This window comes from Dipodomys ordii, unplaced genomic scaffold (assembly GCF_000151885.1).
Source record: "Dipodomys ordii isolate 6190 unplaced genomic scaffold, Dord_2.0 Scaffold86, whole genome shotgun sequence".
NCBI classification, from domain to species: domain Eukaryota; kingdom Metazoa; phylum Chordata; class Mammalia; order Rodentia; family Heteromyidae; genus Dipodomys; species Dipodomys ordii.
Window position 1 is genome coordinate 4703930 of NW_012267302.1, and position 18100 is coordinate 4722029.

Consider the following 18100-nt stretch of genomic DNA (forward strand, 5'->3'; position numbering starts at 1 on the left):
TTATGCATTTCTATGAAGACATTCATTTTCTGTAATCAAAAAAATGCAATCCTCACGCTGCAAGTTTCTTGTAGAATGTGTTGTACTTTCCTTGAATCTTTTCTAATAAGGATGCCAAAGTTTTTCAACAAAGGAAATCCTGCCTTTCTTCTTGCATTATGGACATTGCAATGTGCAGTATATGTGACTATTATCATCATTGATATGAGCTGTAAAAAAAATTAGCAACTGTCCAATTAGGGACAAAAGAGAAATTAAGAATCCCTGAATATGCTTGGGCAGATTTGCAGCAAAACTTACAAGGCTGGAATGAAAGCTTAAAGCTGTGGCATCAAGGTACACCTGATTACTTTCACCAGCTCTGTCTCATCCTATGGGTAATATTCAGTAGCTGTAGAAGAAACAGAAATGGGAGATTTCACCACAAAACATACAACCAGAGTTGCACGCGCCATGTGATACAAGTCCTAGAGAATCATTAGAGGAAATTTTCTGTCATTATGAGTTTGGAATAAGACTGCCTGGATTAGAGTAGAAACTGGAGTCTTTTGTTTTAGCTTTTTTTTTAATGTTTAATTTCAAGAAATTTCAAAAAATGTGGAACAGTTAAAAATTATGATCATATATTGCTATCATCCAAGATTTGTAGTTTCTATCTCTATTTTGACATATTTGTGTCAAATCTTTTCTTTAAATGGAAGAAATAACTATCATAGGCAAAGTTGAAGTTCCTCCACAACTCATTAGCTCTGCTCTTATTACCCTGCCCTTTGGCAGAGCAAGCATTTTCATAAATTTAGTGCAAATTTTTTATAATTTTAAATATGCATTTAAGAAATCAAAGAACTACATATTTGCATACATAATACTATACTACATTTATCATTTGGCAGCTTGCATTTTCACTCTGTATAATTTTTTAGACTTACTCAAGTTGAGATACATAAATCAGGTTTACTGCTCTTAAGTGCTAACTATTCTGTCATATGAATAACATTTTATTTATCCATTTTCCTCATTGACAGACATTTACGTTATTTCCAATTTTTCTCTTATAAATAATGCCACAGTAAACATTGTTTTATGTCTTGACTTGCAGACCTATGTATAAATTTCCTTGGTATATATATTTTAAATGAAATGGTTGCACCAATTTTCAGTTTCATTAAATGCTGCTCAATTACTCTCCAAGGTAGTTGAGCCAACAGACATACTAACTGACAATGGATGAGAGTAGCAATTCTATTTTCTTTCATTCCCATAGGCACTTACTCTATGACTCAAAAGTTTGCCAGTATGAGGAATGGAAAAGTTGCATTTCACTGAAATACAATGCCTTTAGTACTGGCAAATTTGCTCAACTTCTTTTTCATTTATTGGTCATTCAGGTTTTCTCTTTTTTTTAAAATACCTAACATTTCCTATGTCTATTTTTGCATTATATATTTTTGTTATAAACATAGGAACTTTGTGTATCTTGGTTACTAATATTTAATTGTTGTGGAAACTATATTCAAACAAGAGATAAAAGTAACACATAAAAGTACAAATCCATCCAGGCGCTGGTGCCCCATACCTGTAATCCTAGCTACTCAGGAGGCTGAGGATCTTGGTTCAAAGCCAGCCCGGGCAGGAAAGTCCCTGAGATTCTTATCTCCAATAAACCACTCAGAAAAAACAGAAGTGGTACTGTGGTTCAAGTGGTAGAGCACTAGCCTTCCTTGAGCTGAAGAGCTGAGGGGACAGCACCCAGGCCCAGAGTTCAAGCTCCATGTCTGACAACAACAACAAAAAATGCTTACTATAACCAGCTAGGAAATTAGTAAGGATACAAAGATTTGAGTCTTTATATTCTTAAAGGCTCAGATTTCCTCAAATGCCTTTATTCTCATTTTAGGTATCACTTGTTAATCTAGGTAAAATAAAACATTAAGCAACTTTTCCTCCATCGTGGGTCTTGAACTCAGGTCTTGGATACTGTCTCTAAGCTTTCCTTGATCAAGGCTAATACTCTACCACTTGAACCACAGCTTTATTTCTGGCTTATTTTGTTTGTATTTTTGTTGGTTACTAATTGGAGATATGAGTCTCATGAACTTTGCTGCCCAGGATGGCTTTGCACCATGATTCTAAGATCTCAGGTTCCTGGTTGACAGTATAACAGGCATGCCTGAGCCACTGGTATCTGACCTAGGCAAGTTTTTTCTATTATTATTTTTTTACTTCCACTTCTATCTCATACTGAGTATCCTCTGCTTATACTGTTTCAGACTCAAGATGAATTCTTTATTCTTTGTCCAATAGCGTGTAACTTTAACATACTTTTTTTTATAGAATAATTGTGCTTTTCTAGATCTTGTTTCTAAGCAAAAGATTTGGGAACAACTGTGAACTTCACTGCAAAGATCCATTTGGTTTCATTTTGATTGAAACTGAGTTAAAGACTTGATAGTTGGAATCTTGATTGGTGGACTCCACTCCCAAATTACTTGAGCTGATCTGAAACTTTGGTGAAGTAGCAGGGTATAAAATCCTCAAAAATCAATGCCTTTGGGCTGGGAAGGTGGCTCAGTGGTAGGTTGCTCTTCTTGCATGCGTGAGGTCCTAGATGTGATTCATCAGCACCATATAAACAGAAAAAGCTGGAAGTGGCACTGTAGCTCAAGTGGTAGAGCTCTAGCCTTGAGCTGAAGAGCTGAGGGACAGTGCCCAGGCCCAGAGTTCAGGCCCCATGACTGACCAAAAAAACAAAAATCAATGGCTTTTCTATATGCCAACAATGAGAAGAGTGCAGCTGAAATCAGGAAAGCAACTCCATTTGTAATAGCCTCACAAAAAATAAAGTATCTAGGAATTAATTTAACCAAAGAAGTGAAAGACCTCTATGATGAAAACTTTAAAAACATGAAAAAGGAAATTAAAACAGAGCTAAGGAAGTAGAAGAACCTCCCATGTTCCTGGATTTGGAGGATTAACATCATGAAAATGGCAATACTTCCCAAAGCTATCTACAAATTCAATGTGATACCTATCAATATTCCAACCCCATTCTTCAAGGAAATAGAAGAGGCAATCCAAAAATTCATATGAAATAATAAAAGACCCTGAATCAGAAAAATAATCTTTAGCAGAAAGAACAGTGCTGGAGGAATATCATACTTCAAATGCTACTACAAAGCCATAGTAATCAAAATAGCACAAGAACAGACCTGAGGACCAATGGAAAAGAACTGAAGATGCAGAAATGAACCCACAGACCTATAAGCCACCTAATCTTCAATAAGGGAGCTAAAAGAATAGAATGGAAGAAAGACAGCCTCTTCAGTAAATGGTGTTAGAAAAATTGGCTAAACACCTGTAGAAAATTATATATCACCTTATATATCACCCTGCACCAGAATCAACTCCAAATGGATCAAAGACCTTGAAGTCAAAGCAGACACCCCGAAAACAATACAGGAATAGGAGAAACTTTAGGGCTTCTTGGCACAGCTGAAATTTTCTTAATAAAGACCCAGAAACACAACAAATCAAAGAAAGATCGGACAAATGGGATTGCACGAGACTTCAGAGTTTCTGCACGACAAAGGACATAGCTAGCAAGATCAATGGAAAGCCCATGGATTAGGAGAATATCTTCACTAGCCATACAACAGACAAGGGTCTCATATCTAAAATATACTTGGAACTCAAAAAATTAAATCTTCCAACAACAAGTTCTTAAAGAAACAACTGCCCAATAAATAAGTGGGCTAAAGACTTAAAGAGAGCCTTCTCTGAGGAGGAAATAAGAATAGCCAATAGACACATAAAGAAATGTTCAACTTCTCTAACCATAAAAGAAATGCAAATCAAAACAACTTTGAGATTCCACCTAACTCCAGTTAACATGGCTATAATCAGGAAATCTAATAACAACAGATGCTGGAGAGGATGTGGCCATAAGGGAACCCTACTGCATTGTTGGTGGGAGTGTAAACTTGTTCAACCACTTTGGAAAGCAGTATGAAGGTTCCTCAAAAGACTCCACATAGAGCTCCCCTATGACCCAGCAATCCCATTTTTGGGCATTTACCTAAATGATCACAAACAAGGCCATACTAAAGCTACCAGAACAACTATGTTTATTGTAGCATTATTCACCATAGCTAAGATATGGAACCAATCCAGATGCCCCTTAGTAGATGAATGTGTCAAGAAAATGTGGTATATATATGTATATATATATAAATATATATGTACACATATATGTATGTATTATATATATAAATATAATGTATGTATATATAAAATATATACATATATGTGTACATATATATATACATATATATAAAATAGAATTCTATGCCTCCATCAGAAAGAATGACACTGCCCTATTTGTTAGAAAATGGAAAGACTTAATTTGGTCCTTTTACAGAAAATCAATGATTTGATTTCATGTGCATAAGAAAAAAAGGATGGAATGAATTAGGGAGGTCAGGTCTGGCCAGTGCCATATTGGCCACATAATGAGGTCTGGCATCTTGTCTTCATGCTGGGGGAAGGAAACCCGCCCACCCTCCCCCATCACCTGCCTCCCAGGTAATGAGTGTGTCCAGATCCATGGAGGCAGGGGCAGGCACTTGGCTGATAGGTTACTGAATCCCAGTCTAGTGCCTGGGACTGGGAATTTCCTGAGGATCTGCCCCCTGCGCCGACCTATTTAGGCCTGGACCAGCCTAGCCACTGGACTCCATGCCATGTGTGTCTCTGTAATCCTCTCCTGTGTCCTGTCCCCTGGTTTGTCTCCAGTCATCATGGAGTCCCAATTCAGCTCTCCATTGGAGCTGAATTGGCTTGTTGATATTGTTCTTGTTATTTCTTTCTTCTTTAGCATGTTTCCTAGCTGTGTTATGTGTATTTGTGTGCTGCAGGCCTTTGTAACAACTGGCTGTCTGCAGCCTGTTAATTGTATAATAAAAACTCCAATAATCTATATTAAAACAAAAAGAAAATGGAAAGACTTGGAAAAAATTATATTAAGTAAGTAAGCCAGGCCAAAAGAAACATAGGTCCCATGGTTTCCCTTATCTGCAATAACTAGTATATGTCTAGTACAAGCAGAAAAGGTCAAAAGCTATGTACATATGACCATATAAGATGATGCTAAGCAAAATGAGCCTCAAGATAGGGACACAAGAGGTTTTATCTTTGTTGCTGTTGTTTTTAATGTACCTATAATGTACTATGTGATTTTTTGTTTCTTTTGTGTGTTCTTCCCCCATGTTATAACCCCTGTTTTTACTGTATTTGATTCTGGTGACCTACATCTTGTATATATATATATTTTTCTAATTTGGGGAGGGACAGGGAAATAACAAAATGCTGAAATAAGGATACAGGTTGACCATTATAACAATGTGATGTACAAGATACTATGTTGAAAATGAACTTTACAGCTTCTTAGTGAGGGGATCGGAAGTAAAAATGCTTGATGGGAAATGTACTCATTACCTTACTCATTTAACTGTAATCCCTCTGTACAGTATCTTTACAATTAAAAATATTTATTAAAAAACACAGAAAAAAAACAAAACAAAACAAAAACCTAGCATTATTTCATTCTTCATGTCAAGATTACAGTAGACCTCGAAAGCCTGGCATTTGAATTTTAATTCAGTTTATCCCTGTCACCAGCATGCAGCATCCTAAATGCCTAATGATGTAGTATATAGAAAATCTTACCTACCTGTAAAAACATTTTTCTTGGGACTGAACTTTCATCTTGCTGAACTTTCACCCAATACATTTGGATCAGGCTTTAAACACCATATATTTGCTTTATATTTACCTTTGAGCTGGAGTGAAAAAATGCCCCCTAAAATCTGCTTCTACCTAGGGACAGAACTTCTGATTTCTCCCCATTCAGACTTCCTTCTATAATTCTCCACTGAAAGCTGCTTAATCAAACATCTCAAATGTCAGAAATGAAGTTTAAAGGGTGTTCCTACCAAATATGTCTAATCTCCTACTTAGTTTTGATTCCCATAATGTAGGTAATCTCTTAGGGGAAAAGGCTTGCTTTTAGCAGGGTAAATATATCCCACAGAGGGCATTTCCTATTCCGGAAAGAAAAAAAGTATAGCATTAATGAACTTTACTTTTGCATGGAGTTTGGAAAGGTTGTAAGCTTAGGATTTTGATCCTAGCAGATGCGCTTTTATGGGAACATTAAAAAAATAGTTGCCTTTAGTTTAGGAATCTCAGTTAAGAGTTATGATGGTGATGCTTCTGAGTGTGACACACTGGTCCCCTTACTGTGGACCTGGAGACCCAAAGCTGTGATGCTTCGGTTCTGATTTGCCCACTAGGACTTTGGGTTGAGGAGAACATTAACAGTCGGGCCATTCCAGCTGGTTTTGACACAGTGTCTACATGCACTTCTATGGTTAAAGACTCGTTTGTACAACAAGGACTCCTATATACACAGCAGCCCACATACACTTCATATCACTTATTTTAGGCCATGGAATGAAAACGTTTTGTTGATAACCATTATAAAAACAGATTATCCTTATTTTTTTTTAAATCTGTAATCTAGCATGCTCTGTCAATCGGCAATGTTTCAACTTGACACCCCCAAGGGAAAACAGTATACTTGACATTGTATGATAAGTTAACAGACAAAATGAAGATAACACCAAAATATGGTTTAAAAATCAGCTTTGGGCTCTGTAGATGATATTTATGGGAAACATAAATTGTATACTCAAACTTGAGTCCCATTTCTATGTATCTGATGATGATATACCTCAAAATATGCCAAAAAATCTGAAAAGGAGCAGAAATCCAAAATACTCTGGACCCAGGCATCTCAGGTAAGAGATGCTCAGCCTCTATCCCAAATCTAAATGGGTATCTAAGTGCTATTGTTAAGCCCTGTTGCACACTGACAGTTTACATCCATCCCTATGGTGACTTAATGCTGTGGAGTTTTAAGTCTTTTACTTGCCTCTACTGCCATCTGTGTAGGCCCACAGAATCTAGACCTTTTTCTCCTCACCCACCCTGGGAGCAAAGCTTAGCCTCTTTGCTGGTTTCTATAGAAATCTGCTCAGTTGCCAGCACTTTGAGGTAATTACTGGGAGAAGGCCTTCCACAAAAATCTAAGACAACATTTCCTGCCTTCAGCCTCTCTCTTTTCCTTTCTTCCTCTCCCATCACTGAGCCCAACACACCCTCCCGTGTCTCAGAGCCTTTCCACGTAGGCTGGGGCCCTTCAAAGCTTCATACCCTCCTCCGCACTTACTGAAATTTCATCCTAACAAAGAAAACCCTTGCTTCCAAACTTGGATCTCAAGGAGCTCATTTCTCAACCAGACATATTTGGGAATCAGAGGTATTTCACTGTTTGGTGTGGCTTCATGGTAACATTTACTTTTATCATGCAGGCTTCTAGTGGGGATATTGCTGCCTCTTCAGAGCACCGCCACTACACACCTCTGCCTTCTGCTTCCAGAGAGCTCACCAGTCACCGAGGTAGGAACTGCCTTTTTATTCCTTTCAGTGGTTGTGGGGTGGGACACTTGGCCATGCAAAACCTTGGGCTTCTTATTTCTGTCTTGGCACCTTAAAAGGAACACAGTGTTTTTAAGTTCTTGATGAGAAAACCATGCTTGTCAAACCTACTGATTTCAACCCACATTAACCAGAATTTAGTGCCAGTCTACTGAGGAGGCATATAAATTCATGGTATAATGTACCTTTGTGATTTTTTTCTCTTTAAATAAGGAGATTATAGTACTTAAAAATTACAAAGGCGATCATTACCTCTAGCAACAGTAATGGAGAGAAATTGGGAAACTCACTAATATTTGTAAAGTACCATTGTTTGGGAGTATAATAGTTGAAATCTGTAATTTCAAAATGAATGAGCTAGACATTACAGCATAAAGGAATTTCAGTTTGCCTGGCAACACTGGAGAGAGCCTCTATGTGTAGTTTCTGCTCACTTCTCTGACTGATCCTGAAAACATTAATTTGGTTTACCCAGTTTCCCCAAAGCCTTCCATTTCTATTGCCATCTCTAGAATCTTGAGTTTCAAAAGCAGGCAGAATTCCAACATGGAATATTGTTTGCAAGTGCTTTATTCCTACACTGGCTGCTTGGCTAAGTGTTATGCCCTTTCTTGAGCTGGGATGTCTGAGGGCAGGAAGAGACCGAGTAGTTCACTTGTTTGATCCTGGTAATGACGAGCTGTTTTCCCCCAATTGTAAGTCTGACTTTTAAGTTTTATGAGGACATACTTAGATGGGGCCTGAACTCTGGGTCTGGGCTCTGTCCCTCAGCATTTCAGCTCAAGGCTAACACTCTACCACTTGAGGCACAGCGCCACTTCTGGCTTTTTCTGCTGATGTGCTGAGGAATCGAACCCAGGGCCTCATGCATGCAAGAGCTACCTTCCCAGCCCCTTAGATGGAATTTTTAAGAATCATTTCCTCAAGAAGGCTACTTCCTTTGTATATGTAGAGGATGCCGAAGGACTGGCTTAGCTTTGTCATTCCAGCTATGTTGCGTGGATAGTGAGGAAGAGACGGTGGATATACTCTGAAAGTGATGGATCTGGCTCTCAGTGAGGAATTATGGTACTAGTGGGAAAAAGACATTAATATTCTACTGGAAATGATAAAAGAGAACAATGTAGGATTCCTGAAATTGTTGACATGGACGCATCTCATTCTCAAGAGAACTCAACATTTAAATATACTTCGGCTTACCTAGAGTTCTCTTGTGATTCCCTTCATTAAGTATCAGTTTAATTTAAAAAATCTATCTTGCTCCAGGGCAGGTAAATAGGTAGCTATGAGTTGGCACTGTTCTAATAGGCATGAGCAAGTCTCCTTACTATATGTCCACATGAAGGTCTTGAACACCTCCCTGTGGAAGAGTTCTCTGGAAGCTCCCCTAGGCAAATATTACCACTAAAATATAGATAGGAAAATATAGTATAGGTAGCACATTAACTCAAATTATCAGACTATCTTCATGGGTTTTATTTTATTAGTTTCTAGTATTTGGATGAGGGTTATTTTACTGCTTAGCCTATTGAGTAAACATGGGAACTGAGGTCTCAGAGACCTCAAACTTGTGTGTGCAACTCATTCAGCCATACAAGGAAGATTTTACAATGTCTGATCATTGGTAATCACTAGAAAAAGGACCAGTATCACCTATGATCTTGATAATAATAGAATATGTATGAACCTTGAAGGAATGGAACATAAGAACAAAAGTTTTAACTGAGGGCTGGTGGCTCACATCTATAATCCCAGCTACTCAAGGGACAGAGATCTGAGGGTAGAAGTTGAATCTAGCTGGGGCAGGAATGTCAGTGAGACTCTCACTTCAAATTAACTAGCAAAAAGCCAGAAGAAGAGTTATGGCTCAAGCAGTAGAGTGCCAGCCTTGAATGAAAAAGCTTTAAGGACAGTACCCAAGTTCTGAATTCAAATCCCAATGGCATCTCGTGGACTTCTCTGCTTGGACTGGCCTGCAACAACCATCCTCCCAATTTCAGCCTCCCACACAACTTAGGATGGCAGGCATGTTCCACTGTACTCAGCTATGTGTTGAGAAGGAAGCTCATGAACTTTTCTGTCCAGGCTGTCCAGGCTGAAACTTGATCCTCCTGTTCTCAGCTTCCCAAGTACCTAGTATTATAGGGTAATTACAGAGTTACTGGTGTCCAGCTCAAACATTTTAATTTTGCTGAAAAAATATAAAACATTGCTACCTGGTCAGAACTAAAGACTTAGATATTGAATAAGTAAATCTATATTATGAGAAAATGTACTTTGGGGACATAATCATGAAAAGGTCAATAAAGAGAAAGCCAGTAAGGTTTGTTAAAGGTGGATTCTGATTGGCCTCATCTATGTAGGGAAAAGGTAAGATATACATTTCATCTCACCAACACATGAGAATAGTCATAACCCCAGACACCATTATGTCAAGTTGCTCTTTCATATTTAAGGAAACTTTTCCCAAACTCTGAAATATAAGTCACCAAGTTATGTGAGTCATGTTTATTAATATTGTCACAGGAACAGCTTACCAATGTTTATGCAGAGAGGGCCTTTTACCGTGTGAAGGTAAATTGCACTGTTTCTCCCAATTGGAATCTTCCATGATGTCTGACACACCATTTCCTAATCTCGTTTCCTTTGCACCCACTACTACAAAAACGAATGGGCAAAAGTTCATGTGCAACTTGCTATTTTTGTTTTTTCCATACACACCATTTTCCCCTGTCCTTTTATGTAACTTCCAATGTTTCTTAGGATAGGCCCAAGATTCATGTCCTAAAGGCTGGAGATTCAAATAAAGAGCAAGAATTGCCTGGAATAAGGATCAGGAGACAGGAGACTCAGTTTTCCCATTTGGAACTTATGCCACACATCATAAGCATAACAATGTTCAGGGTTTTCTGCTTCCTTTGCGAAACTTTCCTTATCAGAGCTGCACTGCTTTTATTTTTTTTTATTGTGAAAATACCATACAGAGGGGTTACAATTACATGGGCTAGGTAATGAGTACATTTCTCATCAAGCATTGTTGCCTCCTCCTTTGTTTCCCCTTCCCATCCCTTCCCATCTCCCACCCCCACAACTGCTTTTTTTTTTTCTCCTTGAGAACACACAGAATTTTTATTTCTACCTCCTAAATGCAATTGTTTGTATTCCGTTTTGCACAATAGAAGTCAGGTCTGCATGTTTTAAACTACAACTTTATGAGAGGCAGTACATAGTTTAACCCTTGCCCTTCAGTAACACCTCTGTTCTTCAGGTTATCAGGTTAAATGACACAGCTTTAGGAGGTAGACTCACTTGTATCAGTTCAGTTTTGTCTATACTGGGACGATATTCCTGAATAGGCTACAGGCTATGGGAATGGAGAACATGACATCTCTTTGCTCACAATTGTAGCTTCAGTGTCTTGCACAGGTGTTCTTCTTACTCACAGTTGCATAGGTACTAGCGCTGTAGTTTGATGTGTTCCCCCAAAGCCCCATGTGTTGCAGGCTTAATGCCCTGAGGATAGCTTTGCTGGGAGATAATAGAATCTTTAAGAAGTAGGACCTAAGCTGGGCGCCGGTGGCTCACGCCTGTAAGCCTAGCTACTCAGGAGGCTGAGATCTGAGGATCGAGGTTCAAAGCCAGCCTGGGCAGGAAAGTTCCTGAGACTCTTATCACCAATAAACCGCTAGAAAACCGGAAGTGGTGCTGTGGCTCAAGCGGTAGAGTACTCGCCTTGAGCTGAAGCACACAAGGACAGTGCCCAGGCCCAGAGTTCAAGCCCCATGACCAACAACAACAAAAAAAAAAGAAGTAGGACCTAATGGGAGCAATGAGTCAACCTACCATAGACTGATAATACCACAGGTAATAATCTAAGGTATTTGTTACAAAATGGCAAACAGTTGATATTTATTCAGTTAATAAACGAGTCATAGGAACACAAGAAGAGCCAATGTCTTCCATTCCTGTGTGAGGTAATTTGATTGTGTGTGATGGAGCCACATTTTCCCTTACGTGTGAGCACAGTGTAACTTCCAAGAAGATTTTTTTTTGTTGTTGGCTATGGGGCCTGAACTCTGGGCCTGGGCGCTGTCCCTCAGCTCTTCAGCTCAAGGCTAGCACTCTACCACTTGAGCCACAGTGCCACTTCCAGCTTTTTCTGCTTATGTGGTGCTGAGGAATGGAACCCAGGGCCTTATGCATGCAAGGCAAGCATTCTACCACTGAGCCACCTTCCCAGCCCAAGAATATCATTTTTATGTTGGAATTTTCCAACTTTGGATTTAGATGGTAGGGAAGGGAGTATGATTAATAAATCCACTGATGGAGATTTACTAGACTTGATGGCCTCAAAGAAGAGGACTCTCAGAAAGATGCAAGTTATGTAAACACATGGATTTAGAATAGTCCAGTCTAACTCTGTAAGCACTGCCCTAGGCTTGAGTATTATATATTATCATTCTCACTGAAGAGACCACACCAAGAATTGCTGGGGAGAGGGGAGTGATTGGAGTACTCAGTGGCATAAATAAGGGAGAAAAATTCTGTGCTCTTGATTTTTAGGTCACCTCTAGGTCATCCCTGACATTCATCCTTTACACAGGGTTGTATAAAGCAAGTACAGACAGGGCTGTGACACTGTGTTGTGGGGGAGAAGAGAAGGACACCACTTGGAAATGCCCATTACCAGGGGGGAATGTGTACAGCCTATGATAAGGCGGGCAGCAAGCTCAGTATTCTCATAAGCAGGAAGGTTCATGAGCAAGTGCTCACTGGAAAACTTCACAGGATTCCAGGAACAACTTGGAATCTCCCACTGGCTCTTTTATCCGACACCCCAGTGTAAACAAGTGACTTGCCAGTGGTAAAGCTGGGTTGGTGGCATCAGAGATAGTTCGGCCCGTCTTTTGTAATCCTGCCTCATCAATAGTTACTGCATTGACAATACCATTCCCGTTTTCCCACATGTATAGTTTCCAGATTAATTCAAAGTCCAGTACATATACCTGGATTACCTTTTACTCTTCATGCTTTAATAGTCTTGGAGACATTCTATTGTCTGCTTGCCATATTAAGCACTAGATTGTAACTCTATAAATTTTATAAAAGCAGAAATGTAAAGAAGAAATCAGCTGTGAAAATGGCTTGGTGATAGTGCCATCCTACCTTGACCATCGATGGCAAACTTACTATTATTTTTACTGATACAATTGTTGGGGGCTCATCCTTTTCCCTACCAAAGGGCTTAGTCTATTTTTGTTTATAATTGATTGCTTGGACTGTCACAGAGCAATTTACATTACAACTTATCATAATTAGTTATCATTTGCAGTTCCTTAACGTAAGTTGCATTTTATCCTTAGCAATGGATTTTTCTATGTATCTCCATAAAGCAGCAATCAAGAAAAATGGAAGAGAAAAGACAGAAAGAAAAACTGTGTTAGATTTTCTTTAAAAAAATTTTTTTGGCCTAAGGTATCATAAAATACATTTTCAGAGAAGCCATAAATATAGAGCATTTTTGCTTCTATTGATCAAATCAGTCCAAGTGAAATTAGTAAGAGAAAAATGAACCAAACATTTGTGAAAAGGTGGTATTCATTTAGCAAAAGTGTTTGGATTGGAGTGACATTAGTCAGAAAAACTTTATGTCAACAAGCAGAATCCTTCCAGGAACATTCAAAAGGGGGATTTTTCTACTACAGGAAAGGATGATGAAAACACTAGAGCATATTGGCATAATAGTAACTTCCTGAATAGAATTCTAATAGCTCAGCAAAAAAGAGACAGGACTGCCAAATGGCCTTGCATTGAACTAAAAATCTGTATAGCAAAGTAAATAGTCTCTATACCAAAAAAGATAGCTTACAGAATTGAAGAAAGTCTGTCAGTTTTATTTCTAACAAGTGGTTAGTACGACAATATAGAAGGAGCTCAAAAAACTAAACTCCCAAAGAATCAAGAACCAAATTAATAAATCACAAATTAACTGAACAGATAATTCTTATAAGTAGAAATACAAATAGCAAAAGTCCATGAAGAAATATTCAACGTTTCTGGCCAATGGAAATGGAACTCAAAATGGCACAAGAGTTCATTTCACTTCAATCAGAATGGCAATCATCAATAACACAGACAAGTGCTAATAAGGATGCCCGGAAAAGGAGCCTTCATACACTAATTGGCAAGAATGTGAACTAGTCCAACCACTATGGAAATCACTATGGAGGTTTCTCACAAAACTAAAAATAGAACTACTATATAATCCAGTAATATTGATCCTGGGAATATACCTAAAGGAATGTAAATCTGGATAAAAATAGACTTACTTATGCACCTGTGCTCATTGTATAGCTAACTGATGCTAATATAAAAGGTAAAGAGAGACTAGGGGAGATTCTTGATGACTCAATCACTTGTCACATATAAAGATTATAGGATTTGGAGGCAATCTGTCTCTTGTCAATAAGTTTAATTTTGTGTTCTTTTTTGTGTTCTTTTTTTTCTACTACCATACCATGTCAACCCAAAAAGAACATGAAAAATAAATAGGTTGGATCACGACAAACAGAGTTTACACATAGCAAAATTCAAGGAAAATAGATACATTTATTAGTCAGAGTCACACTAAAGAGTCTTTATACCTGTTATCTATTGATTCTCACTGGCCATTTATAAAGGTAGTATGGTTGAGCGCTGATGGTTCATACCTGTAAACATAGCCACTTAGGAGGCTGGTATCTGAAGATGGTGGTTTGAAGCCAGCCTGGGCAGGAAACTCCATGTGACTTATCTCCAATTAATCGCAGAAAAAGCTAGAAGTGGTGCTGTTGCTGAAGTGGCAAAGTGCTAGCCTTGAGCAAAAGGAACTTAGGGACAGTGCCCAGGCCCAGAGTCCAAGGCCCAGGGCTGGAATAAAAATAAAATAAATGGTAGTAGTAGCAGTAGTAGTAGTAGTAGTGTGAACAAACACTAGTAGCAGTAGTAGTAGTAGTAGTAGTGTGAACAAACAGTAGTAGCAGCAGCAGTAGCATGTGAACAAACAGATGATTCTGATAACTTTGCCAAGTAGATCTCACTACAAACAGTAGTAGCAGCAGCAGTAGCATGTGAACAAACAGATGATTCTGATAACTTTGCCAAGTAGATCTCACTTAAGACCATACTCTGACTGAAGTAAGCTGCTTATTTATTGCTTATCTTCAGGAATACTGTGATTAGTCTTTCAATGCAGTGAAGCATTAGATGATTTCTCAAAAATTGGCTTTCAAGCCTGCTACGTGTGAGGCCAAGGGTTCAGTACTCAGCACCAATAACAAACAAAACCAGCAAAGGCACTGATTCCTGAAGGTTCGTAGAAGCATGATAGATCAGATTTTCTCCCATGCAACATGTTCTGAAATCTAGACAAGGAGCAACAACAAGAATAAACAGCACAATGACCACAGAGAGAAGCATTGCCACAAGGACATGTTTCATGGGGGGAGACTTGTCAAAGGAGATCTGACCTTGGCTGCCTTTCACATTCCTTGCCACCAGTCTGCCATGGTTGGTAGGGGGAAGAGTATGTTAGTTTCTTATGCAGAACTATTATTAGCATTTTCTAATTATGTAAAAATGATTTCCTCTGATGACATTTCTAACAGAACCCATTATTTTAGTTTTCTTTCCCTCATAATGCTTTTAGGAGCTTATAATCTTGGTGGAATTCTCAGATACAGAGAGTTGCTAAAGTTTCCTTTATTTAATCGAGGTGACTAGTGATTTGACAGTAGTGGTTGACAGGTTTATTTTATCTGCGTGGCAGTGGGAGTCTATTTTCAGTGTGTGTGCTGTGTTCCCAAGTATAAGGACTTTACTAAGTGCTGAATAAATTGTACTTTCCTTTGATTCTAGACCTTGCTGAAATGGTTTAAAAACTTGAGTCTGGGTCATCAAATCCATCTCCCTGCTACTTTGCAGGGTCAATAGCTTGACTGTGTACTGAGCCAGGCTGGGTGGATTGGAATGGAGGGAGGTGTAGATTAAAACTTCCACATGGATATAGATGGATGTGGGTGTGTGTGCTGGCTGTCTGGGAGGGCAGCAGTGATGGAAGAGCAAGCCAAGTGGAATCTGAAGATGGATGAATCTGCTCGGCTATTACCAAGACTGGCATGGACTTTAGCCAGGAACTTTAAGCAACCTCCTTTAAGCATTTGAAACCCATAGGGGTCCATTTCCTATCCTTTTTCTCCAAGGATGATTTTTCATTTGCAGTCTCCGGGATTGCTTCATTTCTAGTCTTTGAGCAGAATTGTGCTATCCTCATTGACACAGAGGAGCTGTGAATCTGGTTCTTCTGTCCTAAAAACAAAGAATGGAGGGAAAAAAATGGATGCTGTTCCCCATGACCCTGCTCCTTAAGCAGTAACCTTAGCTCTGTTAAATGAGAAGTCAGAAAGATAACTTTTTCCCTCAACAGACAGTGCAAACCAAAAGTGTTGACACAAATATGTTTCCTCTATCTTGGAAGATATGGGTCTAGAATTTACAGTGTGGAAAATTGTAAATGTGCTAATGTTTTTTAGTGTTCTGAGTTGAACCTTGCCTCTTTTTATTGCAGCAGAAGAACTAGATGGGTCCTGAAATGGCAAGACTCTGACAAGCAATGCCATTCAAGGATTCATCTAGCATGTCTGTGATCAATGTTTACTGTATGTAAGTTTGTCAGGGTTGGTGGAGAAGTCAAAACCAGAAAGTATCACCTCTCTCTCTCCAAGGAATTTGTGGTTTCAGTGAGCAAATCCCACACATGAAGTAATGCCAATCAAACAAGTTATATTCTATAATTAGGAATAACATTATTTGGATAAAGGCAGTAAATGTTCAGAGAAGGTAAAACCTCAGTGAGAATGAAAATAGTCAGGTTTGGCTATCTTAGAAGATGTTGGCTTTGAGTTTTGAGCAGCATGTAGGGCAGGGGTGAGTAGAAGATGAAAGAATCATTCCTAAAACAGGACATGTATAAGGAAGTAGAAAGATAAGACTATTTAAAATTGAGGGGAGAGAAGGACACAGTGTTTCACATATCATCAATGAAATTACTGGTGTAGGGAGGTTCCGTACTTTAGAAGGCCTTGAACAGTCAGAAAGGACTATATTTGATTTTAGAGTGATGCTGTAGGATTATTAATTTGCCAATGGGATTCAAGGGGTATTGGAAGAGAAAGAGTGTGGACTCTAAGAGGCTACTGGAGAGTGGCATTGAAGAGAGTTTGGTCTAGATTTATCAGCTTTACAACTTTTGACACAGGGCTACCTGTATTTAGACTGTGATGTCTCTGAAGAGCAGGTTTCTTGCAGAGGTAATTTAAATAACAGGATACTGCCAGTGGGAGCAGGGGTGGGCCATTGTACAGGGAACCTAATGACCATGAATGAATTGCTGTTGGAGGTTGCTGATCATTTTGCTCACTAGGTCTCAGACATCTGAGAAAATGAATAGTCAATGTTCTTCTGTCCTCTGTTACTCAGAGTATTTCTGCTATTGGGTTTTGGTACCAAAAACTAGAGCTCATCATCAGTCTGTAATTCAGGTTAATTCAGTGATCAAGGCCTGGAGTGGCTGGCCAGCTGGGACACAAAGAATAAGGGGAGGAGTTTGAGAAACAATCTGTAGCAAACACAAAAGACTGAAAGAGCTGGGAAGGTGGCTCAGTGGTAGAGCACTTGTCTAGCATGCTTGAGGCCCTGGGTTCGTTTCCTCAGCACCACATAAGCAGAAAAAGCTGGAAGTGGCCCTGTGGCTGAAGTGGTAGAGTGCTTGCCTTGAGCTGAAGAGCTGAGGGACAGTGCCCGGGCCCAGAGTTCAGGCCCCATGACCAGCCAAAAAAAAAAAAAAGACTGAAAATTCTAGTTTGGGGAAGAGAGAGAGAACCAGAAGGCTGTGAGGAACCCAGCATGGTGTGTGGGAAACTGTGGTCTGGACCTATCTCCCTCGTGAGGTTCCTCTCTATTTCAGGATGCCCTCCTGCCACTCAGGTGGAAGCTATCATCTGACCTATTAAATGGAAGACCAGTGGAGTTAATGTACTGAAGCTTGTGGCAACAGAAACAAACATACAATAAGCAGGCAGAGCAGCCACAAAAATTTGTTCTCATTCTGGTCTTTGGCTTAAAGTTGAGTTACATTCTTTCACAAACTAGTAAGTGCCCAGTGTGATTTATTGCTGAATCTTTGGCTTCTGGAAGCAGAGCTATTAGAAGCCAAACTTGTTTGGTCTAGAAGGTTCTGCTGAAAGCTCTGTCTGTAAGAGGTGCTTAAAAGCTGTTTTTTTTCTCTGAGAAATATTGACTTCTTACTTGGACCCATGACTTAACTAGATGCAAGATAAAGGATAGTCAACCTAGTCTCCTCTCATTTTGTTATCTATACCATTCTGGACTGTAGTCACTGGGCAGCCATCTTGTAAGCCAGGAAGAGACAGACAGGAGCCTGACCACCTGACAGGCATCATGGACTCTCACTGTAAACTGTCACGCCACCTCTGGCCACCTCTGA

The 18100-nt window shown here is 39.2% G+C and overlaps 1 protein-coding gene across 4 annotated transcripts in view; it reads left to right on the forward strand.

Moving 5' to 3' along the window:
• The window catches only part of LOC105992693 (chromosome unknown open reading frame, human C10orf11), a 1076746-nt gene that overhangs the window by 869403 nt on the left and 189243 nt on the right, over positions 1 to 18100 (forward strand). For all 4 annotated transcript variants that reach the window (XM_013025704.1, XM_013025699.1, XM_013025702.1 and 1 more), the window contains one exon: positions 7431 to 7518. In XM_013025704.1, the coding sequence (XP_012881158.1) occupies positions 7431 to 7518 (88 nt within the window). The remainder of the gene's footprint in view (positions 1 to 7430; positions 7519 to 18100) is intronic.